Source organism: Symphalangus syndactylus, chromosome 15, assembly GCF_028878055.3.
Source record: "Symphalangus syndactylus isolate Jambi chromosome 15, NHGRI_mSymSyn1-v2.1_pri, whole genome shotgun sequence".
Taxonomy (NCBI): Eukaryota; Metazoa; Chordata; class Mammalia; order Primates; family Hylobatidae; genus Symphalangus; species Symphalangus syndactylus.
The window spans coordinates 17,229,126-17,256,895 of record NC_072437.2 but is presented as its reverse complement, the minus strand read 5'-3'; the positions used below and the strand labels follow the sequence as shown (position 1 = coordinate 17,256,895).

The 27,770-nt window shown below is 39.8% G+C and overlaps 1 protein-coding gene across 1 annotated transcript; it reads right to left on the bottom strand.

Moving 5' to 3' along the window:
• Nucleotides 1-27,770, bottom strand: SLC10A2 (solute carrier family 10 member 2). The gene is made up of 6 exons (XM_055244177.2): nt 22,328-27,770; nt 14,695-14,813; nt 9,068-9,156; nt 7,706-7,881; nt 5,747-5,904; nt 1-2,734 (listed from the first exon to the last, which is right to left on the bottom strand). Exons 1-6 carry the CDS (start codon nt 22,702-22,704, stop codon nt 2,607-2,609), a joined length of 1,047 nt encoding a protein of 348 aa, XP_055100152.1. The 5' UTR covers nt 22,705-27,770; the 3' UTR covers nt 1-2,606.

Genomic DNA, 27,770 nt, shown 5'->3' with positions numbered 1-27,770 from the left:
TATTATACATATACACATACATTTATCACCATTTTGTAGGAGGTGAAAGCTTTATTTATAAGTTCGTGAAATACTTTTATTATTTTAAATAGGCTATCATTGTGTATGTGTGTATATATACACACACGTGTATATGTATGTATATACATCACCATTTCATAGAAGATGGTGGCTTCATTTGTAAGTTCATGAAATACTTTCATTATTACTTTAAATCAGCTATCATTGTCAAACTATTTTTAAGAGTCTTTAATTAATGTTCCCCCTGTATGATTTTCTGGAGGAAAATCCCAGTCAGTATCAGTGGGAGACCGAATTATGAGAGTGTTTAATTAAGAGTTTCTTTCAGGCACCTTTCAAAGAACAATTTAATATCTGAGAAACTCCACCTTATTTGTATCTCTAGAACTGAGCAGTGAGAAAATCTTGACACAAGTCACAAAGATTCAACTAGACCAAACATTACAAAAATCATTTTCATTTATTTAAGACTTTAAAATAAAATATTCATTTAGTATGATACTCAGAGGCAATAAAATACATAATTTAATCTACTTTTCAAATTCATTTAAAAATAGAGAGCTATCATTTTAGAAAGCTCAGCTGTTTTTCTTCCCACTAGCACATTAGGGAAAAAGACACAAGTCACAAGTTACCGCATCATATAAGAAAGCCAAGTTCTATCTTGCTCACCTGTCTTGATCAACAGGGAGGAAAAACCTGCTTGCTGCAGCTGCTGGCATCCAGGCCCTTGATTTTGGGTGTGTTGAAATTACGATAGAGTTCTCAGGGTCCCTTTAGTGCACCTGTCTATTTTCTGATTGATGAGAAATGTGTAGGAGGTACTTAGCCGCTAGACTGAAAATCTTCCTTTCCACCATTGGGAGCATATTCTCTGACACTCTCTAAGAAGGAAGTCTCTAAGAAAGAAGCCCCCTCTCCTCCACTATCTCTTAAAATTATTTAGTCCATTTTGTATTTGTCTAATGATGGAAAAATATGAAGTACGTATTCAACTGTAAATGAAAGCCTTGTATAAAAAGATAAATGCTACGAATTTGAAAAGCAGAATCCCTCATCCCTCTACTGGAAGAGCTAAGTTGAGTTCCTGTTCCCATAATGCTTGGGTGCACCAGCAGGATCTGAACTCAGAACATGCAAATGCAAAAAGCCCTTTCAGCCAAAACACTTGAAATAGACTCTATGAGGCAGTGAAAATACCCAGTGCAAAATGGAACAAAACCACTAAGGACCGAGTGGTTAAGATTGTGTATTCTGATTGCTGCAGAATGAGGGAAAGAAAATTAAATTCGATCTTATAATTGAAAGTCCAACACTTGATCAGTTATTTTACCCTGGCAGCCATAAACCCCTGCTGCTGTATATCAGATAGTCCTGGCTTCCCTTGGCTACACCTGCTTACAGCATTCAAACAACTTGCCTGGCTGGTGGGGCCCTTCTTACTTTTGGGCCCTGGGACACATTCTCTGTTTCAAATACTGTTTAATACTCATTTCCTGATCACTCTCGGACTTCATTCTTCTTATACTACTTACTCCTGCACATCTAATTGACTCTAGTTAAGCATTTCAACCGGGTTTCTGTTACTTGTGTTTTCTATGTATTTTGTGCTATCTCCCATTGAATTAATTCCTCCACTAGAGTCTTGGTGTTTCTCCCAATACTTCTGTCTTTGCACCTCCTGCCACCTCCCTGACCATGGTGCTTACTGTGTGGGTGGTCCCTGTCAACTGAATAGCTGTCATATTAGCTATGTGGACCCGCTGCACACAGGAAAACCTTGAGGAAGTTCCTCTCCTGGGTTTGAAGGGCTCTTTGCCAAATACACACCATTTGAAAGAATTACGATTTTCCTTGAAAGATCTAGTGGTTATCACTGGACCCCTGAGGTAGAGCAATAGATGTGCAATCTCCCTGCTGAGTTAAGAGCCTGCATCCAATACGGTTATTGAATTCTATTTTGTAATAATTTCCTCTCATTTCTGCTTTTGGACTGTCACTGGAGAAGGCAACTTTTTAAAAATACAGAAGTCAGATATTTGCCCATGTTATATTACAAAGCTATATAAATATATAGGTTGCAAAGCTTTCAAAATAATGATTAAAATGTCAGTGAAAGATGTTCATGTCAATTTTTATAATCGTAAACACTGAAGAAAATCTTGACCACTATAATAATAATAATTCACTACATCTACTTTAACGTACAGAAAGTCAGGTCGTCATCTCTGGGCTAGGAAATTCTGCATAAGAATTCAGTTTTGGTGTTACGATGTTTTCATTCTCGGTGTTCCCTCTGCCAGGTTTAGTCTGAGAATATTTTGGGGGAATATTTCAATGACAATATATCTATATGAGTATACATACATATATAGAACATATACATATATATAGGAAACAATATTTGTCCCATTAAAGAATAGGGCCACTAGTCACTTGGTACTGAAACCAATGCATGAATTCAAATGAAATTCAAATTTTCACTTTAACTCTTTTCTGCCAACTGTCTTACCAAAACAAATAACTAAATATAATTATGGTTTAAGAATGTAATTTAGAACTCGTCTTTGTTGTCCACTTGATGTCTACTTTTCATCAGGTTGAAATCCTCCATTTGCCTTATAAGACGATGACTCTGGCTCCGTTTCATTTTCTTTGCTCTCTGGAATTTCTGCCTTGTTTTTTCCATGACATTTCTTGTATGCCACATAAACTAGAAAACAATACACAAGTAGTTAAGTACATTTTATAATAATAAACTGCAAAATTACTTTGCATAGAGATTATAACCTATGATTCACATGGCAGATCACATTTTCTGTAGACTGGAGGCTGCTTAGAGGAAGAAATCACCATTCTTAGTTCTATGGCTACTCATGGCAAGAGGGATGACTGCACTTCAGGAAAACCTAGCATAAATCTTTAGGAGACATTTGCTCAGGGCAGCCACAAGCTTCTTCAGGCATTCAGCCCTGCACGTGGTACTCAACAATGATAAGAACAATAGGGAGGATTTATTCTGTACCGCCATATCCCAGTTAATGTGCTAGTCCTTAATAAATATACACATGGTGCAGTGCAACCTCCAGGACCTTGGTTTGATGGTCCTCTGTAGAAGGACTTGAACTATAACAACACTCCCATTCCCTCCCTGCCTTCATTCAATCTTTCCCCTGAAGAGAAGAGACTCGGCTGATGGGTGATCAGCATTACTCTTTTCTGTGGAGCTGCTGGTCTCTGGTAGCAAGCATTTCTCAGCTTATTTTTAAGGTCAGCTCATCAGGTTAGGCTCTGCCCTGCGAGGCAAGACCTGCAGTGTCTATGTATGTGTGAGTACATGTCTGCACATGTGTGAGGCAGTGGAGGAAAGGGTGGTTTCAATAAGCCCATTTGGTTGCAGATTCAAGTCATGTTTTCCAATTAAGTTTTGTCCATAGTTAAAGTGCTATTTTGTTGTCTGAATATCTGATTTTTCTTCTACTTCTCAATTGGTCACAAAGGCAAGAGGAGGACAGAAAATACTCCTTGTAGGACCCCTCGAATTCTAATACCTCACATATAAAATGGCCATAATAATATTATCTACCTCATAGGGCAATTGTGAACATTAAATGAGATAAAATTAAATGCCTAGCATGGTCTGTGAAGAATAGTAAATGCTCAATAAATGTTAACTTTCATTATGATACACAGCTGAGAGAGACAATGACTTGCTTCAAAGATCTTATTAACCCAAGATCAATATCTCCTTTAGATTGGTCCTTGAACTTCTAGTAATATATTATTTTCAAAGCCACTGAACCACACTATTGAATTTAACTGAGCTTGTGGTCAATTTGAAGATCCGCCACTTACTATAAACTGTTTTGAGCTGACAGTCCCTCAGCTTAAACTTATGCCAATGATTTCATTTAACCAAACTATACCTCCTATTTATCCCTTTTTCTTTCCCTCCCTTCTCTCCCTGCCTTCCTCCCTCCCTCCCTTCCTCTCCCTCCCCCATCCTTCCTTTTTTCCCTTTTTCGTTCTTTCCTTCCTCTCCTTTTTCCAAAAAAAATTTAGAATCCTAGTCTTAGCATCAAAATATGTTTCCAGGCATTGTATACACTTAACAAAGATTCCTCCCTTATTTTTATACTTACTGATATAACTGTGGGAAATTTTAAGACCGAGTTGAGTGCTCCCTTTTCCTCATTCCTTCAACTTAATTTTTTATTAATCAACCTCTTTGGCGTTAGTGTTCAACTAGTGCATTACTTAATTGTTCTATCAACCAGTCCACTTTCTCTGGCTTGTCTAGTAGACATCATTAAGTAATTATTTGGAAAAATCCCACTGTGTGCCAAATTGGGCAGATCAAACAACGTTATCATACAGAAAACAAGGTAATTAAGCCTGGACTCCTGCTTCCTGGAGCAGCAATAAATCCGTGGGATGTTTTCAGTGGATTCAGAGTATTCTATTCTAGGAAAGAAGCCTCTGCTTTGAGAATGACATTCAAGACAGTAGTGGACGGGAGATCAGCATCACAGGGCAAGTTGAAAAGCTGATGAAGCTAAGTAGAAAAGTAAGGCAAAACCATATTTTTAGTAGAGATGGGGTTTCACCATGTTAGCCAGGATGGTCTTGATCTCTTGACCTCGTGATCTGCCTGCCTCAGAACCCCGTCTCTACTAAAATCACAAAAACAAAAATAGCCTGGCGTGGTGGTGGGTGCCTGTTGTTCCAGCTACTTGGGAGGCTGAGGCAGGAGAAAGGTGTGAACCTGGGAGGCGGAGGTTACAGTGAGCCAAGATCTTCAAAGAAGATCATCATGAAATGATGCACTCCACTGCACTCCAGCCTGGGTGACAGAGCGAGACTCCATCTCTTAAAAAAAAGAAAAGTAAAGCAAAACCAAATAAAACCAAACTGTATCTCTGGACATTTTGTGACTTAACATTTACATTAGTTTTGTTGTGTGCCTTCACTTTATATTCCCCATTAAAATGTCATGAGGCTTTAAAAACTAGCTTTTTTATTAAAAAAATAGAATGTAAAAATAGAGGTTAAATATTATCAACTCTTGGAAAGGAAAATGTAGAAAGAATTTTCAACTAGGTGAAGGCCAGTGGGTGGTGGGACCTGACGGGAGATGCTGGGAGCTTCATGCCACAGGACAGGAGAAGTAAGAATTACTTAAACTACACCTAGTACTTTACATAAAGAACATTTTTGCTTCAACCACTTCAATTATATGGGCATTTAAAAAATATATACATGTATATACACATATGCACACACACATCTGCCTTGTAAGTTAGCCTGGTAAATTTTCTTTGTATACCAGTTTTCTGATAAATATCCTATATTTATAAAGCATATCAAGACAATGTTTTGAAAAAGATCAGCAAATCCTGAGTTCCCGGGCGAATGCCGGAAGGCACACAATAAAATGGTCCCAACAGGTTCCTCTGCCTTCCTAATTACCGAGGAAAAGAAAGTCAATGGGTAGAATCTGCCTCCATTACTTTTCACTTAAAAATAATCTTTGCTAGAATCTTTTGGTAAAACTACCATCTTTTCATCAGCGATTGGAAAGTCATGATAATATGATGGTGGCTTTTTCCTCCCATATATTTGTACAATTCACCACCAGGAACGGGGAGTTTTTTTAAAAAGTTGTTTTAGCAACTCCAGGATTTTTCAAAGATCATCATGAAATGGGATTGGCATGATTCCTTACATCCTAAGAATATTGCGGCAAAGGCGAGCTGGAAAATGCTGTAGATGAGCGGGAAGGTGAATACGACATTGAGCTCCTCAGGAGTGAAGGAGAGCTGAACGATGGTGGAACATAGCTGCGTGTTCTGCATCCCTGTTTCAAAAGCAACCGTTCGGCACCTAAAGAAGATGTTAAGAGAGCACAAGTTTTAGTTGTTGTTTTATTGTGAAACATTAAAAGCAGATATAATAGGTACATATATATGCATTTTGTCTCTGCTTTTAATGCATATATTTAAGACAGGCTTATTCAATATATAACTTTCTATGGAATAAGTATAATACTTATTAATGTATATTATACATCACATCACCCATTGTATATAATATAAATAAATATATTTAATATGTACATATGAAGAGTTGGCTCATTTACCATAATATTCGTGTAAGTGGCCAAGAGGGTTCATTTCATCCTTTTCAATTAGATTTTGGTAACAGTGTAGAGCACAGGGCAGCAGCTCAGAAAATGCTCAAGATACGGTATTTGTTGTCGCTGTTTTATTGTTTAATTTGTTTTGTTTAGGCTGGACTAAACAGGTGGCTCACACCAGTAATCCCAGCACTTTGGGAGGCTGAAGTGGGAGGATTTCTTGAGCCCAGGTGTCCAGGAGTTCAAGACAAGGCTGAGCCACATAATGAGACCCTGTTTCTAAAACAACAAAACAAAACAAAAAAATTAGCCAGGCAAGGTGGTGTGCGCTTGTAGTCCCAGCTTCTCGGGAGGCTGAGGCAGGAGGATCACTTGAACCGAGGCTTCAGTGAGCTATGATTATGCCACTGGACTCCAGCCTGGGCGACACAGTGAGACCCTGTCTCAAAAAAAAATAATTGTTTAAATCTTGACAAAAAGTCTATAAGGTAGAAACTATTGTCCCCATCCTACAGATGATAAAACTCAGAGAAAGAGTGAGTGCTGGGCCTGAGGTCCCCCGGGTAGTGTGTGGTCGGATTGGAAGGCAAGCCCAGGTCTGCCTGACTCAAACACTGTGCTCTTCTCGCTGCCCATACCCACTCCTCTCTTTCCCAGCTTCATACATGCATCTGTCCCTACACCTGTGTTCTCTCTGCCTGTGGATTTGACGGATTAGTCAAAAAGCATTGCTTTTGCCCAGTACCAAATCCAGAAATGTGAAACCCATTCTAATATTCGGCGCCTTTGGAGGATGAGATCACCCTGCTGCCAGCTGGAGGAACGCTTGTCTATTCCAAGGCAGCCCAACTGCTTTCATTAATGTCATTCCACTCAGAAAATAAGAATGCTTAGCAATGGAAGAACCCCATCTGCCTTGTAAGTGGAATGGTCCAGAAGACTTTGAGCAAAAAAGAGGCAGTCAGTATTTTCTTTCTGGGGACTTGCATGGCTTCGGAATGAATCGACCTATTTAGAATGACATATTCAGAAATAGGATGAATGTGATTGATGAAAGGCTAAGGATTTTGATCCTGTCTTCAGTGTTTGCAGCTGTTATGGGTTGATTATGTCTCCCTGTCCCCCAAATTCACGTGTTGAAGTCCTAACACTCCGCACCTCAGGATGTGACCTTACGTGGGAACAGGGTCATTGCAGATATAATTAGTTAAGATGAGTTCATTAGAGGAGGCCCTCCTCCAATGACTGGTGTCCTTATCAAAAGGGGAGTCAGGCCACAGAGAGGTGCACTGAGGAAAGACGCAGGAAGAAGATGGTTGCCTGCAAGCCACGAGGAAGGCCAGTAAGGGATCCCTCCATCATAGCCCTTAGAAAGAATCAATTCAGTGACACCTTCATTTTCACTTCTGGTCTCTGAAACCATGAGACAATAAGTGTCTGTTGTTTAAGTCACTCAGTTTGTGGTTCTGTCTCATGGCAACTCTAGCAAAGGAATACAACAGATATTACAGATTAAAATTCCCAATGTGATTTACTAAAATGCCATACCTGTACCAGGGTAGACCAGCAATTCTAGCCAGAAGAAACCCCAGGGAGTAACCCGCCACAGGAAATATTGTCCCTATAATCCACAGTTTGGGAGCAATGATCCAGGAGCTTTGGTACAATATTCCTCCAACCACAGCTATGAGCACAATGAGGATGGCACCTGCGATGGACCCAATCTGAAAAAAAGGAATAAGTGAACCTAGCAATCATGAGTCAAAGCAAATCCAAGTATGTTTGTCAGAGACAAAACCTCAGCAGTCTCCTTGTCCTTAGGGGAAGTGATGATAAAGTTGTCTTTCTATGTACTCCTAGCCAGGAGGCTGCAATCAGCCTACTGGGAATACTGATGCTTGTCCCATGCTTTAAGCTTTAAGAACACAACAGGACATGTAGCATCCATTTGCAATTAGTCTGAAGATTTTCTGACTTGAAAATTATCCTTGTCAGAACAAAAAGACAACCCGTTTCAACAAAAGCCTGGAAGACTTGGCTTCCGGATTCAACTACTCCTATTTGTTTCCTTCAATAAATCACGAACTTTCTGAACAGTAGTTTCTTTATTTGTAATTGGGGATAAAATCTCACCCCAGCTTCCTTTTATGATTGTTACGATAATGAGAAAATGGGTATAGAACGCTATACAACTTTAAAAAAGGTATAAGCAAATGAAAAACACTGTTGTTATTTTTTTCTCCTTTTCACATTTAAAACAAAAGTTGGAGATTATAAGCATTTTTTGTCAAGAGAAGCAAGGAATTCAATGGACTTACTTTGCCCCTTGAGCAGCAGAATCTATCTATATTATCTACATCCATATCCAGATCATCTAGCTAGAATATAGTTAGCGAATGGGATTGCCAGGCAATGAAATGGCCATATGGATACAGACATAAGAAGGATATGTTCTATTTTCTAAGAAAGCCATTTAGATATATTGTATAACACAAACTCACATAACAGAGATAACAGTAACATGCGGTGAGGACAGAATAGAGTAAAACCAAGAGGTGATAGTTCAGTTGAGTGTCTTAAAGAATGGGTAGAAATTTTTCCTGTGACTGCAATAAAGAAGGGCATGCTAGGTGGGCGCAATGTCTCATACCTGTCATCCCAACACTTTGGGAGGATCACTTGAGCACAGGAGTTCAAGAACAGCATTAGCAACATAGTGAGATCCCACCTCTCTCTCTCTACACACATAGAAAGAAGGACATTCTAAAAGAGAAGACTGCATGGCTAATGACTTCAGGCCCCCACTCAACAGTAATCATATAATGAGAATGAAACCATTTCATGGATGGAAAACCCTATCGTTTTGATGGTCACAATGGAATATTTAACGGCGTGAACTGGGATACTTACTTTAAGTATGATCTTTGCTTTTTGGGGCCATTTGTGATTAACAAACATTCCAATGGAAACAGGAACAACAAGAGCAACCAGAGACGTACCTAAAGATGACAGAAGGGCAATGTGATCAGCAGAACAGGTGACACAGGAAAGAGAAAAACAGAAGAACAAGCAGCCTGAAGAAAGATTAGGTAGTATTTCAGTCTTCCTTCTTGAATACACAAAACAGAATACAGAATTACACACACACACATGCACACACACACACTTACTCAACTTCTTCACCCACTCCAGTAAATAATTTAATATTATTGGTAGATAATTGATAGTATCAATGCTGTAAATTCTTTCGCTAAATTCTGCATTAATTTTTTAGAGTTTCTTATTTTGCCAGCACACGTTAGTTTTAGTTTGTCAGAATCTTGGCTTCTTCAGTCTTTGGATCTTTATAGCTCTAGGAAAAATAGCTCACCAAGGTGTGTGTGTGTGTGTGTGTGTGTGTGGCGTACAAAGATGACATTTTACATTTGTCTGCTAGTTCATGGTAGTAGAAATAAAAAATAATTTTAAAATATTTTAAAATGAAAGAAAATGTCCAAAATTAGGTCAAGATCACCAGGTATTCTGACATCTCCTGACTTCTGGTTAAAACTAGCTTTAGTTATTTAAATTTACAGCAGAGAGGTGAGAACAAAAGTTGAGAAAGTGTGCTTTAAATTTTCCGTGAGATAATATATTTGACCACCTCTCATGTAATTATAGTTCTTTGCAGTAACATGCTCACCCGGCCAGATAAAAGAGTTATACTCCAGTTTCACCATGTTAAATTTACTGCTGTTCTTGCGATATATGGTTTGTTTCTCCACGTTATTTAACACTCATTTGTCCAATAGCTGATTTCATATAATTTAGCACCAACAACTTCTAACTTGTCATAGGTCGTTTCTGTTTCAAACATCCTTTTAAAGGAGTATAAGAAAGTGATATTGAACAGTGAAATTCTGAGAGTGGATGTTGCTTAGTATTGATGAACTAGGTAGATTGAACTAGGACTGGAAAACAGACTCTAGAATCCAAGGCTATAGATAATAATTTAAAGTGAATGCAATAACGATGAAAACATAATTTCCTTGTAGTCTTCTAGCCCTCCTGGCAATTTAAGGGTCAGTGATGACTTTTGCGCAGAAATTACTCAGCAGAATTAAATAATGCCTAAGGGTACTAAGAGTAGGAAAAAAAGGTAAATGAGGGGGAGTAAGGAGGGAATAATGGAAAAAAGGATGTGAAAGAGTGGCGTTGACACACGTACTGCTGAGATGCCCCAGAAAAACCTCCCTTGGGTATCCTTGCATCTTGCTGTTTTGGGAGTGATATGGTTTGGCTCTCTGTCCCTGTCCATATCTCATGTTGAATTATAATCCCTAGTTGGAGGATTACAACTAAAGGAGGGGTCTGTTGGAGGAGGGGCCTGGTGGGAGGTGATTGAATTGTGGGGCAGACTTCCCCCTTGCTGTTCTCGTGATAGTGAGTTCTCATGTGATCTGTTGTCCATAAGTGTGCACACCTCCTTCTTCACTCTCTTCCTTCTGCTCCAGCCATGTAGAAGGTGCCTGCTTCCCCTTCACCTTCTGCCATGATTGTAAGTTTCCTGAGGCCTCCCCTGCCATGCTTCCTGTACAGTCTGTGGAACTGTGAGCCAACTAAACTTCTTTTCTTTATAAATTACCCAGTCTCAGGTAATTCTTTATAGCAATGAGAGAACAAACGAATACAAGAAGGAAACACCCCCTCCTGGGTCTTTAGACCACTGCCTAAGTTTCTGAAGTTTGTAGGTCTTAAAACCATCTGGATATAAGACTTGTTTGTGATGTGGTAGCTTAAATCTAGGTGCAAGTCCTGTGCTTGGAATGTTAGTGTGGTTAGGTTTTGGTCCTATATTTTAATGTGCTAAATCTGTTTGGCCCCTCCTGCTAAGAGTCTTCATCTCTTTGGGCAGCCCAAGCCAACGGGATAACACATAAGCAGCACCACCTGCCGAAATCCATGGCAGAATTGCTTTTCTTTCCTGACCAGATGAGGCCAGATGAAGTTTTTCAGGGACCTGGGGTTGACAGGGAAAGGGACTCTTTGTTTCTCTTTACACCCACAGTGTGTGGCTCCTGCTTGTAGAGGTGGATGTTGTAACTTTGGTCTCCAGTGGGCTGGTGATCTTGCTCGTTTCTTTCCCCAGGCTCTGTTTGTTTTACATATGCCTCATATACCAATGTTCTTTCTGTAAAGTGCCTGTCTATGCAGATGAAAAAGCATCCACTCATGGTTACACATTGAATCCATAACTTGGTCTTTAATAAAGTTTACACAGTAGATATCAGAGGAAAGAAAGGTAGAAAGAAGAATGAGAATGAAAGAGAGTGGTGGTGAATGGATTCATGTGGTGGGACTGGGAGCCGGATAGATTTGGAGCTGAACCTTTCTGTATTTCCAAACTGTGGGAACAGTGCAAGTCATTGAACCCCTCTAAGCTTTGATTTCCTCATTTGTAAAATGGGTGGAGTTATGTCTGCCTTACAGTGCTGTTGTGATAATTAAATTATGAAATGGCTATAAACTTCTTGGCATAAGACACTTAGAAATGTGGGGTAGAGAGGAGTAAGTACAACAATTTGCAGCAGTGGTTTTATTTTAGTGGTACCAGCTGCACAGTCTGCCTCCTCCCGATCCAGATGTCAGCATCTGAGGGGGCTCGCAGGTGTTTACTGAATCACTGGAGCATGAAGTTGTACCAAACACGTCTGCCCATAGAGCTGTGTAGAGAATAGACTGCAGGCTATTCCAGCTTCCTGGTGACCTTGGGCAAATAATTACCCTGAGCCACAATTTAGAAAGCAGTGATAACATCTTGTGAAGCAGTCAGTTCATTTATTTTCTATGTTAAAGATCTAGAAAAACCAACAGCAAAAAGGTGAGCTTGGAGGCCTGGGCAAACATGGTGAGCAGGGTTAATATCTGTAGAAAGTAAAAAGTTTCCTCTTCAAAGTGTCCCTTCTTGTTAAAGGAAAATAATAATAATAAACATTAGAAATAATAATTTCTTTTAAAGACTAACTTCCTTCAAGCCTCCTTGTTTTGTGCTAGTAACTCTTTGTTAAGCCCTGTTCTATGTGGCTGTTAGATATGAAGGAATAAGTACATTCTATGTCCTTGTACTTTAACCAAGATATTTGTGCTGAACATGCTCACAGGCACATTGCAGCTTGCAGCCTATGCCCCTTCCTTATTTGGAAATATTATTACTTTTCTAAGTCCTTTCATAAGCAACGTCCCCTTTTTCTTTGTTGTCTATTGCCTATACCTATTTAGAAAAGTTTTAAATTATTAGCCAGTCAGGTTTTAGCTTAGATTGTGAGGTCTGGCTCCAGCCAATGGAGACAGGACACAGTAGCAGGGACGAGCTGTGTAAGGGATACGAATTGCTTCCCTCCATTGTTCAGGTGTGCTCTCACCATTGTTCCATCTGTGAGGAGCACTCTTTCTGCAGAAAGTGAAATTGCCTTGCTGAGAAAACTTTTGTCTGAATGCTGATTTTTCCTTGTGGTACTGAGGAACAAGCATTCTGTTTCTGAATTAATATTTTACATATAACAATATCTTTGTTTTTCAGACTTCTCTCTTTTTCCCTTTTCTCTTTTCCTATTTTTCTTTTCTTTTCACTCTTGACCTCTTATGATGACGTTTTCCTCCATTGAGGTGCTAATTGATTTTTCATTTTCTCCATATTTCAAAATTTATTCACATCACAGAATATGGTATAAGTCATTCACACTGTAGTTAGAATTATTCAGTATTTCCATGAGTCATTTCCCATAAGGGAATGTATATCAAAAGGAGAATATTCTATGGCTTAAATTATTAAATTACTACAGTGAGTAATGTGGAATCAAAATTCCTCACTCCGCAGACAGGTTCTTTGAGAGGGATATAATGGTCACCACTCATGTAAACTATGGTTTTTAGCTCTATGGAAGGTGTCCACTGAAAGAGCAGCCAGAGAATCAAGCAGCACGAAGGCAAAGGCAGGTGGTCATGGAGGGTCACCCTAAAGTCTGTTGTCAGGAGGTTATATATGATATTAAGATTCTCTCCAGGGGTCAGAAGAATCTTGTATATCAAAAACCCATACTGAATAGGGCATGTCAAGGAGGACAATTTTTTTTTTTGGTCTAATGGTAATTGTAAGAGCAGGAGAGAGAGAAGAGGCTACAAACGTTGTAATACAGATCATCCCCAATTAGTATTCACAAAGTTTGTTCTAATTCAGTTGTATATTCCCTCAATCACAGTAAATCACAGAAGCAGTCTTTCTTGGAAATGGAAGGCATTTCAGCCCAGCTTACTATCCCAATAGGAGTCCCTGTTACAAGCATCCAGGTGGCTCACCATTTAGCCTTTGCTTGGGTGCTTTCTTCAATGGGAAACTCACCCCTTTTTGAGGCAGCTCATTGGAATTTGTTTCCAAGGTCAGTGGGGAAAAAAAATCCAGGTATTTAGCATGTAGTGTACCTGGTGATTGTTACTGATGTACTATTTTGCCCACATCTTGTCTTTTATTTGTGATAGTTCTGTGGGAAATGCCTATTCCTGGTATACCAGGAACTCTCTTGTTCTTCCCTTGACCCTCATCCCTAAGTTACAACAATAACTTAATCTCCCACTATAATTTGTTTCCCCAGAAACAGAAAATAAGGTTTTTGGGATGAGGGTGAAATGAGACAGAGTCATTACTAGTTAATTTGGCTCCTGGAGCATGAGATACAGACTTTGCCATTAAATCAACTTTTGCATCAAGGTATGGCTCACAGTCGAGTATTAGAAACAGTGTGTTTCATCTAGTAGTTTTCTATTGTGACACTGTGGATTGCTTACTCAGTGCTCTATTTTGAAACCATTATGTGATTTTAAAAAATTTCTTCAGGCTGGGCGCGGTGGCTCATGCATGTAATCCCACTTTGGGAGGCTGAGGTGGGCAGATCACTTGAGGTCAGGAGTTCAAGACCAGCCTGACCAACATGGAGAAACCCCATCCCTACTAAAAATACAAAAATTAGCCAGGAGTGGCAGTGCATGCTTGTCAACCCAGCTACTAGGGAGGCTGAGGCAGGAGAACTGCTTGAACCCAGTGGTTGGAAGTTGCAGTGAGCCGAGATCATGCCACTGCACTCCAGCCTGGGCAGCAGAGAGAGACTCCATCTCAAAAAAAAAAAAAAAATTTCTTCATTTCAAGTGTCTGGATGCAAAATCCTATGACCATGAACTAGTGACACTCTGGGTTAAGGAATAGGTGGAGGCTCCCACGTCCCCAAAGCTTAAGCCTCCTCAGTCCAGACTGACAGGGCTGGGGAGGGGGTTCCTTTCCCTGGTGATTCAAATTGAAGAAAAGACAGGCTCTCCCATAAGGTCAAGGTTTGGAATTTACATTCTGCCAACACTCTTCAAACACAGGGGTGACTTTATAATGGAATCGGGGAAAATCTCCTACTAGGGCAATAATGGTCAGATGCGAGCCTGGTTTGAGGGCCTAGCAGGGGGTAAGCAGAGAGTTTGAGAGTAACAGTCAACAGTCTTGCAGACGGACGACTTACCTATGTTATCATAGGGAATTACGATGCTCCCAGAGTCGACCCACATTTTGGTATAGATAAGGAGGCACAGCGGCATCATTCCAAGGGCAAGCAGTGTGGAGCATGTGGTCATGCTGACGCTGAAAGGCAACGGGCAGATTGATACATCCACCTGTGGTGTTCTAGGGAAGATGCTGTTTTATTTTTATTTTTTAATTTAACTTTTATTTTAAGTTTAGGGGTACATATGCACGTTTGTTATATAGGTCAACTTGTGTCATGGGGGTTTGTTGTACAGATTATTTCATTGCCTAGGTATTAAACCTAGTACCCATTAGTTATGTTTCCTGATCCTCTCCCTCCTCCCATCCTCCAGCCTCCAATAGGCCCCAGTGTCTGTTGTTCCCCTCTATGCTTCCATGTGTGCCCATCATTTAGCTCCCACTTATAAGTGAGAACATGCAATATTTGGTTTTCTGTCCTTGTGTTACTTTGCTAAGGATAATGGCCTCCAGCTCCATCCATGTTCCTGCAAAAGACATGATCTCATCCGTTTTTATGGCTGCATGGTATTCCATAGTGTGTACATACCACATTTTCTTTATCCAGTCTATCATTGATGGGCAATTAGGTTGATTCTATGTGTATGCCATTGAAAATAGTGCTGCAATGGACATATATGTGCATGTGTCTTTATAATAGAATGATTTGTATTCTTTTGGGTATATACCTAGTAATGGGATTGATAGGTTGAGTGGTATTTCTGTTTTTAGGTCTTTGAGGAATTGCCACACTGCTTTCCGTAATGGATGAACTAATTTACAGTCCCACCAACAGAAGATAAGTGTTCCTTTTTCTCTGTAACCTTGCCAGCATCTGTTAATTTTTGCCTTTTTAATAATAGCCATTCTGACTGGTGTGATATGGCGTTTCATTGTGGTTTTGATTTACATTTCTCTAATCAGTGATGTTGAACTTTTTTTCATGATTGTTGGCTGCATGTGTGACTTCTTTTGAAAAGCGTCCGTTCACGTCTTTTGCCCACTTTTTAATGGGTTCGTTCGTTGTTTCCTTGGAATTTAATTAAACTAAAGCGCTTCTGCACAGCAAAGGAAACTATCAACAGAGTAGACAACCTCCAGAATGGGAGAAAATTTTTATTTTCGATTCATGATAAGAAAGTCCTGCAAGAATCTGTCTCAACCTGTAGCATCGTCTGGTGTGATGAACAGAAATATACATGTGCCTGAATGTATTCAGGGCTTGGCCTTGAGCAAAATGGGCCATATTTGGTGTCTTTCCACTTTGCCTTGTGCTATCCTTCCCTCTCCCTTTATTCTTAAGGGTCAGAAACAGTATTAAACGATGGGTTAAAAGTCATCATTAAATAATGTATAAGGTTCGCTGGATGTGCCATCCTTCAAACATTCAATCAAAAAACAGCAAACACATTTAAAGCAGCTGACACCACCAACACTGCATGTGTCTGACCATGCTGAGATGGAACAGGCCTCCCTGGGCCCCTGGAATAGAACGCATGTCCGAGGGAGGAGGCCTCAGTGTGTTGCCATAAAGCAGAAAAATTACTGCTCAAGTGACCCTAGCTTGAGAAAAGAAGCGGAAACTGACTTAAAAATCAAAAGAAAGCATGCAAGCAGGCAGGGTAGACCTAAATTCTTAGCACTGAGTAGGTCACTGGCAATTTAGCAAATGTGTGTTCAGAAGAACTAGTGTCTGGTATCATCCCTGCTCAGAGCATTTGCATTTTAGTAAGAGGGTCTGGCTGAGTAGGCTTTCTACATGGAGACATTAATGCCAAATGATGCTATCTCTAGTACTAGGACAGTGGGTCAAAGAAAGATTTTTGGGGAGTAAGTCTTCCTGGTCCTCTTCGAAGTGATCTGTACACAGCATACATTCTCTGCCTTTAAAGCCTGGGCTCTAAAGCCACACGCTGTCTGGGCTGAAAGCAGGCGGTGCCACTTAGTGTGTTAATTTGAGTAATTTAGTTGACTTCTCTTTACCAGTTTCCTTATCTAAAATGGCTGTAAGGATAGAATGAGCCAATGATGTCTGGCACTTAGAACAATGCAAAGCACCCTGTTAAGAGCTGGTTGCTACTACCTTTTTTTTTTTTTTTTTAATAGGGTCTCTCTCTGTCACCCAGGCCGGAGTACAAGGTCACCATCTTGGCTCACTGAAGCCTGGGTTCAAGTGATCTTTGCACTTCAGCCTCCTGAGTAGCTGGGACTACAGGCACGAGCCACCATGCCAGGCTAATTTTTAAATTTTTTGTAGAGATGGGGTTTCACCATGTTGTCCAGGCTGGTCTCAAACTCCTGGGCTCAGGTGATCCACTCGCCTAGGCCTTCCAAAATGCTGGTATTACAGGCAGGAGCCACCGCACCCTGCATCTCTCTGCTGTGATCATTTATGTTACCATGTTTGTGTATTTTGTGTTCCACCAAATAGAATCAGGAAACTTAGAGAAATGAGAAATTTCTCCCAACAGGTCGTCATTGAGGTTGTCAAGAGTAGTAATTTTTTAAGTGTATTACGGGTGTACTTGAAAGAAAATGATAAATATTTATATCACCTGCCGCCCAAAACAACAACAACAACAACAACAACAACACACTATACTAAGAAAGGAGCTAACAATGAGAAATTTTGTTTCAAGGCACAGTTAAATTTGCACAGTTTGGCAAAATACAGGGTGGGACAAAGTTCATCAGAGAGCTTAACTTCTCTAATAACATATTTATTTTTAACCAGAATGACCTCATTTAAAATAGGCTTAAATAATTTAGATAAAAGTACTTGTTTTAGTAGCGCTAAAATATTATAACAGAAACAAATGCTGTGGATGTATTTAAAACTTTAAGCAGTTCAATCTATTCTGGTTATAGGTTAACTTAATTTAGGTATTAAATGATGCTAAGGCAGAATCGTACACCACACAAACAAGTTAATTTGTTATTAATAGTACTTTGTTCTACTTATAATGAAAGTACTGGAGTTTGAAGGTGATTTTTTTTCTCTGTTCTTTCCTCCCTTCTTTCAGTGTTCTCTTTATCTTTTATTTTTAAAAATATATTAGAATGGATTTAAGGTTGTCCCTGTAATAAAATCACTTTTGTTTCTGTGCATCCAATATTTTTTTCTAGAGTGTGGTGGGAATCTGGTGGGGAAGTGAGGAGGATTTATTAACTGGGTTCCAGTGAAGAGAAGTCTGAGAATTTTTGTTTTAAAATGTGAGAAAACGTTTAAGAAGGAAGTCTTTTTCTGTCTTTGTTTTTCTTTCAAAGATCCTTGCAAAACCTTTAATTCTGAATATTGCTAAGACGATCTATGACGTTGTATCATAATTTTGAGTTTGGTGAGAGAAGTTTCTTAAGGATCGTGATGAGGGACAAAAGAGGATATGGAGAAGGAAAGGTTTAGACTTGTGAGCAGCCTTGACGAAGAGACCTTGCAGATGAACAGACGAGTAGGTAGCTGGACGTTGATGCTATTTGAATGAATATAAGAACAAAATCAAACCACTCAAAATGAGATTCAAAACAATTCACAGATAACGAGTTTTAAGAAATAATATAGGAGCCTAAATCAGCAAAAGAAAATATCATCTTACATGAAAAAATCTGAAGTTCTATAAAAGGCATGGATATAAAAAATACATATACTGCCTCGAATTTATATTAGAATGAGAGAAAAGAGTAAAGTATAAGAAAATTAAAAAAAAAATCTTGGCCTTAATTTTGACTTCAGCTCTATTAACTGCCGGGAGATTTTCTTTTGTGTGTATGGAAATAAAAGAAAGAATAAATGTAAATTTAGTGAATGTAGAGGAATTCAGTGAAATCAGTGTTAAGCAATGTAAAAGACTGTAATCATATTAGAAGTAAAATACCAAGTTTGAAGGCTCTAACGTAGTGTATATAGGCAGTGCTAGAAACTGGAGAAATGAAAAGTGATAGAAACAGTGTAGGGAAGGCTTATGAGCCTGCAAAGTGGTAGTGGGTAGATGTGGGTGATTCCAATTCTGACTCAGGCATACATTGACTCAATGACCTTGGTCAAGGTTATGAATCTTAACTTTATTATCTGCCAAATGCAGAAAATAATAGTACTAACTTTAGAGGATTCTTGGGAGGATGAAATACACCAACTTATTTTGAGTACTTAGCACTGTGCATGGCATATACTAGTGTTTAATAAATATTAGCTAGTAAAATCAATGCTACTGGAGAGAAACAATGTTTGGTTACTTTGAGGGAGAATAAAGGAAAAAGCCAAATGGTTTTGGGTTAGGTATCCCAGAGTAGAGAAGAGAAGGACATTTATGGGGTTGACATAGGAAGGATTGATTGCTGTGAATTTGTGATAAGCTACAGGGTGAGGTTTCTTGAATATCTAAAATATCAATGAATGCTGCACTGGAAGCTGAAAAATCTATCAGTGTTTACCCAAAGAACAAAGGATGTGGTAGGAAAGTCTACAAAACAATGAAAAGGAAAGTAGAAAGTAGGTGGCAGGGAAGGAATTGAGGGCAACTGGGAGAAGGACGCATAAGAATGGATTCCCCAAAGAGGAAGCCAAAGAAAGGAAATGAGAAGTCCTTGCATGGTGTGGCTGAGGCCATTCAGAAGGATGAAGATACAGGATATTTGCCTGTGTCTGGGGAGACAGCAGACACAAAGGAGATAGGATGTTTCTGTGTTTTCTGCTGGTGGCCAAAACAACTATGGGTTTTGGCCACCAGCAGATTCACCTGAAAGGTCGCCTTCTCTTCTCCCTGATGCTTTTTGTGCATGTGATATCCATGGCACAGCTGCAACTTAGGTGAAAATATATGTGCACCAATCAGATTCACAAACTCCAGGCTGGGAGTGGTCAGAGAAGGAGCTGAAATAGTACTTGCTGGATTCCAATGATCAAGAATTATTGTCTATTATTTTTTATTTTTCAAAGTCACTAGAAATTGCAAAATGCAGTGGCTTTCTGGGTTCATAAGAGGTGATGGGGTGAGAGGGAAGTGTTTTGGTTTCTTCTCCCAAGAACCATAACCAAGAGAGCTAAAACTAGGTGGAATGGTTTTGCTGGCATTGTGTGGCGTTAGCTCAATTAGTGTAGCTGCCTGTTAACATAAACAGTCATGTCTTCATGCCATTGCTAGAGTTCAAGCGGAGATGGAGGAGGGAAAATTCTAAGTGTACACAACTGGTAGTATAAATGTTAGATAGGACTGTATCTAAATAAATTATCAGGAGACTTTAGTTATCCAATTCTTAATCCGGAAGAATAAAAAGTTTTGGAAAACTGTTACCCAATAGCTCAGGTTTTACTCTTTTAATTAATTTGTATTAAAGAAATATTGGAATATTGTTTTCCTAACACACAATGCATAATGTCATCATCTTACATAGCAGTATAATTTAACCTCTTCTCAATGATTAAGACCGATCGTGATAAACATGATTATCGGTTGTTCTAAAATACAGTGACATCTTCTTGTGTTTGCAGAAGAATAAGTGATACAGAGACCAGAGACTAGAATAAGTGCTACAGAAACCAGAGAGAATAATTGATAATTAAGAGAGAATATGTGATAGAGAGAATAAGTGATAGAGGATAAGTGATAGAGAGATGGCTGTGTGTTGCCAGTGTCTGCTTTGCTTTGTAGGCGTTTCACCTTCTCTTTTGCCCTTCCTAACACTCTGCTTCCTTCCCCGCTTCTTATTTCTGGGAAATAGCACAACAGAGCTTTAAAATAAAAATAGTTAAGTTGGTCCTGCATGAGGAGCATTTATGAGATTAAGTGAAATTTATTTTGGGTGTTCAGTGTCTTTTATTGGGTCTTGTTGAGCTCTGGATAGGTGAGGTTGCTCCATGTTGCGTTATAGGGCTTATTTTGACTTGCTGGAAGGATTCATTTACACAGATTTAGCTGGAGGTTTCTACCAAGGCTTCATATTCTACTTTTAGTTCTTATTAAAAAAAAAAACTCATAGGAATTGTTATGCTAGGTGGACAGGATTACATAATCATCTCCTGTTTCAAGAGAAATAAGATTTCCTTAAAACCACAGAAAAATGTAGCTTGGAGCTTTTAAGTTAGATCTTACTGTTTTTAGCTCAGAGAAGAGAATTCATTTCAACAACCTAATAGTCCAGCACCACACACATTTTTTTCTGTCTTATAAAAGGGTTCCATGTGTGACATTACATTGAGGTACAAAACTCCTCTGCATTAAAAGTTACAAATATTATGAGAAAGCTGTTTATTGGAGGTCAAGGCCCAGTGTTCCATGTAGTTCACTTTTCTCGGTGTAATAGGTGCTGGCATTTAGAATTCTCACTTCTGTGTACCTGTGTCCAGGTCAAACTAAATTGAGGTCTAAAAAGACCTTATTGCTATATTGTGGTTCACAGATTAACTAAACCTGAATAGCACTTGCCATCCTATGTTGTTTTATAGGGCTTTCCTTAAAAAAAAATAAATAAATAAATAAAAAATAAAAAAAAAAAGCAATTGCAGGGTGGATATCATGTGTTTTCTTATGTGAAAGACTAAGCCATATGAGGGTATAGGGTTTGTATGACTTTTCTGAAGCTTCTGGAGAAACCAGCACCAGTTGAAATGAGACAGCAGGTTCCTAATTGCTCACTGGGTACTCTATCCATCCAGTGTTTACAATTCTACACTTTGTGCTTCTCTCCTCTGCCAATAGTAGCTGGGGATGAACAGAGCTAATTGCCTACTGTACAGTATTTAATAAGCACACGTTGCATTAGCACCTGGATGGTTTGCAGAAGGAAATGCGTACCTTTCAAGGGAAATGAGGAATTGTGAGCTAAGGAAAAAGACATTTGTCTATTCAACTTTCAGCATTAAATTTCTCAGTTTAGTCACATTAATGCTACATCTTATTTCTATTAGTTTTTTTTTTTTTTTCTCCAGTGCTAGTTCAGACTGGCACAGGATGAAACGGGCAAACATTGCAATTTAGATTACTCTGTAGGAAGTGGAGAAACCATTTTCTGTTTATTTTGTAGTAAGGTAAGCATAATTTTAAAAAAGCTGCTGTAGGCTTTTCCCCCCACTTTTAATGCCAGTAGAGGTGAAGCAAATTTATGAATTCTTCCTTAGGTTTTATTCCAGGAAAATATTTGCCCAAAGAACTGGCTATATTTGATGGAGTTGACCACTGTCTCACTGAGGTTCTAATGTTTGACAAACAGTTTTATTTTATGATTGCACCCAGAGCTCCTCATCATTACAAAGAAAGTGTATTTTGCTTTTTATTTTTTCCTGCTACCAACAGGATAAACCTCCTCAGCTGCAGCTTGTGGTTTGGAAAAGATTACTTTTTAAAAAAAGCTTTGAATCTTTTCCTAGAGATCAACAGCAATTATGCAACTCCCTGTTAACTGAGTTAGATTTAAAAACACAAACACAAAATATAAATCCCCCAATTCCAATAGCTAAACAGCTGTGCTAGAAGGCATGTGAATGCATTTATTCTCTCCTGTTTAATTCGTTAGTCATACTTTAGACGCGTAGCAAATCAGTTGGACATTCAGAATGCCGTAGGCTTCTGGAAGGATTACTCCAAGGTGACTGCAGTAGTTAGAGGTATAGATAATCTTACCTCAGGTCCATGTCGCCATCGACCCAATAGGCCAAGATATTGGAGGCAGTTCCTCCAGGGCAGCATCCCATAATGAGCACCACCACGGCCTGGAGGGGGAGGACGTCAAAGGCCACTGACAGGATGAATCCTGTGAGGGGCATGATTCCAAACTGACAGAGGAAGCCAACACAAATGCCCCACGGCCGCTTTATGTGCCCTAGAAATTTCTTGATTTCCACGTTGCATCCCATGGAGAACATCACCAGGGCCAATAGGATGGTCAGCACCGTACTTAGGACCACACTTAGGATGTTATTGAAATTGCTCTCAGGTACCACACAGGATGCACCAGAGCAAACTGTTGCATTGTCCACACAGCTGTTCGGATCATTCATTGCTGGGTCTGCTGCTTGAAAGGCCAAGTCCACAGAAGCGCTGGTCCCTGGGTCCTGGCTCTGCTGCCGGTTGAGTTAAGCAATGTTTACTTCTACCCCATCAAACTTTTAAACCCCTCCTAAAAATATGTCATTTGGTGTCTCTTTTGAAAGCCACCTTAGGGAAGTAATAAAAAACAATAAATGCTAGGATGTCAGTTTCAAGAGGTAGCATTACAACACAGAGCACGTTGTGAATCATAAAAGTCCAGCAAAATTATTGGTCAAGACAGAGAGTTACGATTAATCATTTATTGGCATGATAATGAACCATGCCATATAAAAAGAGCCACGTTAATGTTTAATGCCACGAGGGTTTGTTGGATAATTTCAGTTAAGTGACACTTAAAATAAACTCCGAATGGTATGGAATCTTATAGGGATTGAGGCATAGGAACCATGCCATATAAAAAGAGCCGTGTTTATGTTTCATGCCATGAAGGTTTGTTGGATAATTTCAATTAAGTGACACTTAAAATCAACTCTGAATAGTACAGAATCTTATAGGGATTGAGCCATAGGAACACATATTGTTCTCTCATTTCCCTTTCAATAGAAGGGTTTAGGGCCCTGAATAGTTGAGTGCCCTGTGCCTAATTATGTTGCAAATCAGGTGTCAGACGCTGAACTGGGACCCAGATCTCCATCCAATTTCCACTCCCCAATAGTTTTGCTACTCTATTAGTGTTTCCTGGAATTGCTTTATAGTGTCCATAAAGTATATGGAAGTTTAAGAAACTTCTAGGGTCTTGGTGCAAATCTGAGAGAGTAACATTTGGGAAGATAGAATGTTTTCTGTGTTTTCTGGTGGAAAGGAGCCTGACTTGTACAGCCATCCTCAACTACTTACACATGCAATTATGTGTGCGTTGTCATAGTAACAGAGTACTTTATAGATGGAGACAATACAATTATTTAGAGGGATGAACCTCAGAGAATTAGGTCAAAGTGACAGGATCTCTTTGTGCTTGGAGTCATAAATTGAAATTCGATTTTTTTGTTTTTGGCAGGAGGATTCCAAGAGAGATTTTTGTAAATGTCAAATAGTCGACCTCATTATGGGCAGAACGCTGTATTTCAGTATATAGGGAAGATAAAGAAAGAGGTAGAGAAGAGATTGTCCTGTTTTCAGGAGTTTATAACCCAGTTATTGAGTTAGGACACAGAGAAATAATAAAATTGAATATTCCGATCATGATTCACAATTTGTAGGACAAATTCTAATTTATTATTCAACTTAATCATCTTAAATTAAGTAGGATTAGCACTCCCATTTTACAGATGAGGACTTAAGGGTTGAGGAAATTGAGTGCAAGGGAAATGAGAGAACAATGTTCTTTCCTATGGCTGGTATCTGGAAATACTGGAACCGAGCGTTCTGATTATGTGATGAAAGTGGTCGGTTTGGCTTGCTGGGGATTGGAGTAATAGCTTAGAACAGAGCTTCTCAAAACTCAGTGTGAACAGGACTCCCCCGGGGGCCTTGTTAAAATGCAGATTCTGATTCTAGAAGTCTAGGGCGAGTTTTCTTTCTAGCAAGATTGTAGTTGATGGCGATGACACTGATCTGGGGTCACACTTTTAGTATCACAGCTTCACAATATCAGGGTCACAACAGTTGTACCCATACTGGTGACAACGGAACTTACCGGTCACAACTGAAAGCAGGTTTTGCAGAGAAACTCAATATGGGGAAATTAACCTTTTTCATAACTTGAGTAAATGTGAGCTGTGGCTAGCAGAATGGACCACTGAGCAGAAGAGCTAATAGAGTGAAATGCCCAAACCACTGGTGGGGATGCCTAGGCAGTGAGCTACTGGGAAAAACCTGAGCCATTTCCTTCCAGGGCAACCGCGATTTGTACTTGTTGATGTGGCTCCTCGCCCAGGAGAGAATATCTGTGCAGTCATATCCTGCCTGCCTTTCTAGCACAAGTGGGCTGCCATTACCTCTGACCTGGCTGCCTGCCAATTCCTGGTAGAGCCTTCTGTCTTTCCCACCTCCTTCCCCACCCCAACAGCTAAATGATAAACCAGGTAATTCCCAAAGAGGCCCCCCTTCCCACTCCTAGGTGTATCATGAGTTGGCCCTACCCTGCCGGCCGCTCCAAGCATTTCCTGGGACTGACCTCTGGCCTACTTCTGTTGGGAGCTGGCCCTCCCCAGGGCAGATGAGCCAAGTGCACTCCCTGCTGCCACACCTGAGCATCTGCACCTGGCCGCTCACACCTGGGCACCTGCACCTGAGCACCTGTGGCTGACTCTTCCCCCCACTCCCAAAGCTGGGTGAGGCAGATGCCCATGCAGTGTTGATCAGTTTACAGTCTCTCTTCTCTGATTTCTCTTAACCTCAAACATTAGGTGAAAGGCAGAAAGCTAGCCTAGGATTGAACGGCAAATAGCCTCTTCACCAGGTCTGATCTGCAAAGGAAAATTTGAGCCCTGCAGGTGGGAAGAATTTGGATTCTGAAATTTCTCTTAAAGTTGGAAGGCTGCAGTGCAAGACCCAATGCACAGGGCTCAAGACAAGCTTATTTAGACACCCTCCTTTGAACTTAAATGGGTTTCCCAGGGCAGGCCTCCTGTTTGGGCCATGGCTGTTTCTGGGTTGGCCAGGTGAAATCCATACTTAGGCTTTTTGCCCACAGTGCTGGAAGCAGGGAAGAAAAGTGAAGAGAGCAGAAAGCAGGTTCAGAACAAAGCTCTTCTCAAATTTCAGATGACTTGCTAAGGAGATTTTAGGCTCCCAGGGGCAGAATGCTTTGCATATAGACAACTTGCAAATGAGCAGTCTGTTTGACTAGACAGAGTGCTACAGTTCTGCTTTAAAAAAAAAGTGCCAATGCATTTCTAATTTTCACATTGTTTTTACATAAATTTGCACATTAGGCTCGAGAGGTTTTATATTCAAGTATTGGAATGATTCACAATTAATTAGTACCCTTAACTTCAGCTATATTCAAATTCAGACACTAAAAGTATCTAAGTATATAAAAATCATTCTCTTTAATTGTAATATGGAATTGGGAACAGATGCACACCTGAGAGGGGTAGTCAGGAGGCTGGAGCTTCATTTTCATCATCATCCTTCTCAGTCTTTTCTGCTACATTTTGTCACACCCTGGGCTCACATGCAGGCCACCCTCAAGAAACCAGCAGCCAGTTCCTGCTTCTGGCCGCCTGGGCGCAGACGTGAGAATTTGACATCTGAGGCTTCCCTTTGGTTCCTGTGTATCAGTGTGAGGAGGCCAGGGTTTAACAGCTTTCTAGCATGTTTGCCCTGAAGTTCACATGATAAAAGATGAGCTTCCTATCTTCTATTGTGTTTCATCACAAACGGCTCTATTTAGATCAATGGACCTCTCGGATTTGATTGACTCTGTTAAGTACTTTCCTGTGACTGAAGTTATCTCCCTCTCTCTCCTCTCTAGTTCCTTTCTACAGATTGATCTTTTATGAAACCTGAAAGTCCCACAAGTAGAGCTCTTTAGAGTTACCACTGACCTTCTTTAAGGCAAAAGGTACCCTGGGGAGAATGCCCCGTGAATGACTAGCTATTCATTCTTGAGTCTTTAGAGGAAAAAGGCAGCATAGTATTGAGGAGAAGAAAGTAGGATAGAAGAACCTGGAATCTATTGGATGGAACATGCACTAGGCTTGGAATCAGAACTGGGTTCTAGATCTGCTTCTTTTGAAAATACTGTGCAGACTATTCATGTTTTTATGAATGAATGTGAATCCTTATTAAACGTCTGTAGGATGGGCCCACCACTTTGGAAAATGATTATAGCTAAATGTCCATCCGACCCAGTCATTCCAGTCCTAGGTTTCAATCTAAAGAAATCTGTAAATTAAGTTCCCCAAAAGACATGAAGTAGAATGTTCACAGTGACTCCATTCATAATATCGTCAAACTGGAAACTATCCAAATGTCCATCAAGGGTAGAATAGGTAAATATATTGTGGTATATTCACACGATGGACTTCTATACATCAGCTGGATGAGTAACCTACTACCACAAATCTAATGTTGAGTGAAAGAAACCAGAAACTAAAGAACACATACAAAAACAGGCAAAGCAAATCTATGGTGTTAGAAGTTAGGATAGTCGTTACCTTGGAAGTATGGAAGATCAGACACTAGGAGGGGTCACAAGTACCAATACTTCAATATAAAGTAAACAAAAACAAAAAGAAAAATCAACCTGACACATTTGATAAGAAGAGATTGGGAAGCGGTCTGTGCCCAGGCCTAGAGAAGGCAGGAAATGACACTAAACTTGAGAAGAAGTCAGGAGAGAATAAAGGCTGGGAGTAGAGACGGGAGGAGAAGTTGGGGGATAGGGCTAGGAGGTGTGTAGGTGGATGGCTAGTTCACCTTCATCATTTTAGCAAGGGTTGGCTCTGTTGATTATCCTGTGTCTTACTCATTTTGTTGTTGTCAGTCAAACATTTTCTAAGTATCGGAAACATTAAGTTCTCCGAACCTATAATTAAATACTTTTTGTTTAATCAGTCCTAGGTAAACCTTCAAGCAAATCCTCTTCGTAGACAGCAACTTTTGCATGCTTTCTGGTTCACTAGTAACACGTAATCTTAAAGTAGAAAATTAATTGATGTATTTTCCTAATAGCTCCTGTTGTCTCTTGCAAGCATGACAAACATTTCGTTACTCACATTTTTTGTCTTTGCTTTTATAACGTGGATGAATAGCAAATTCCTGTAAATCCATGACCTTGCGGTGGCTGATTGTATTACTGCTCTCAGTTAATTGCTTCCTACTTCTCTGTAATGGGATTCTGTATCCACAGCTGTTGAAATTGACTTGCAGTGCTTCCCTGTTGAAGGAATAGCCAATTTTTTTTTTGGCTTTTTTTGCAGGATCAGGGGACAGAATCTCACTCTGTCGCCCATACCGGAGTGCAGTGGTGTGATCACAGCTCACTGTAGCCTCCGTCGCCCAGGCTCAAGCAGTTCTCCCACCTCACCCTCTCTACTAGTTGGGACCACATACATGCATTACCATG

What these genes read in the sequence shown, in the direction of transcription:
- SLC10A2 (XM_055244177.2), bottom strand. Translation starts at nt 22,704, where the DNA reads ATGAATGATCCGAACAGCTGTGTGGACAATGCAACAGTTTGCTCTGGT. An exon ending in AAGCAAAGATCATACTTAAA is followed by an intron (nt 7,882 to 9,067) that starts GTAAGTATCCCA and finishes CCTTTTTTTCAG; the next exon opens with ATTGGGTCCATCGCAGGTGC. An exon ending in GCTGGTCTACCCTGGTACAG is followed by an intron (nt 5,905 to 7,705) that starts GTATGGCATTTT and finishes CATCTTCTTTAG; the next exon opens with GTGCCGAACGGTTGCTTTTG.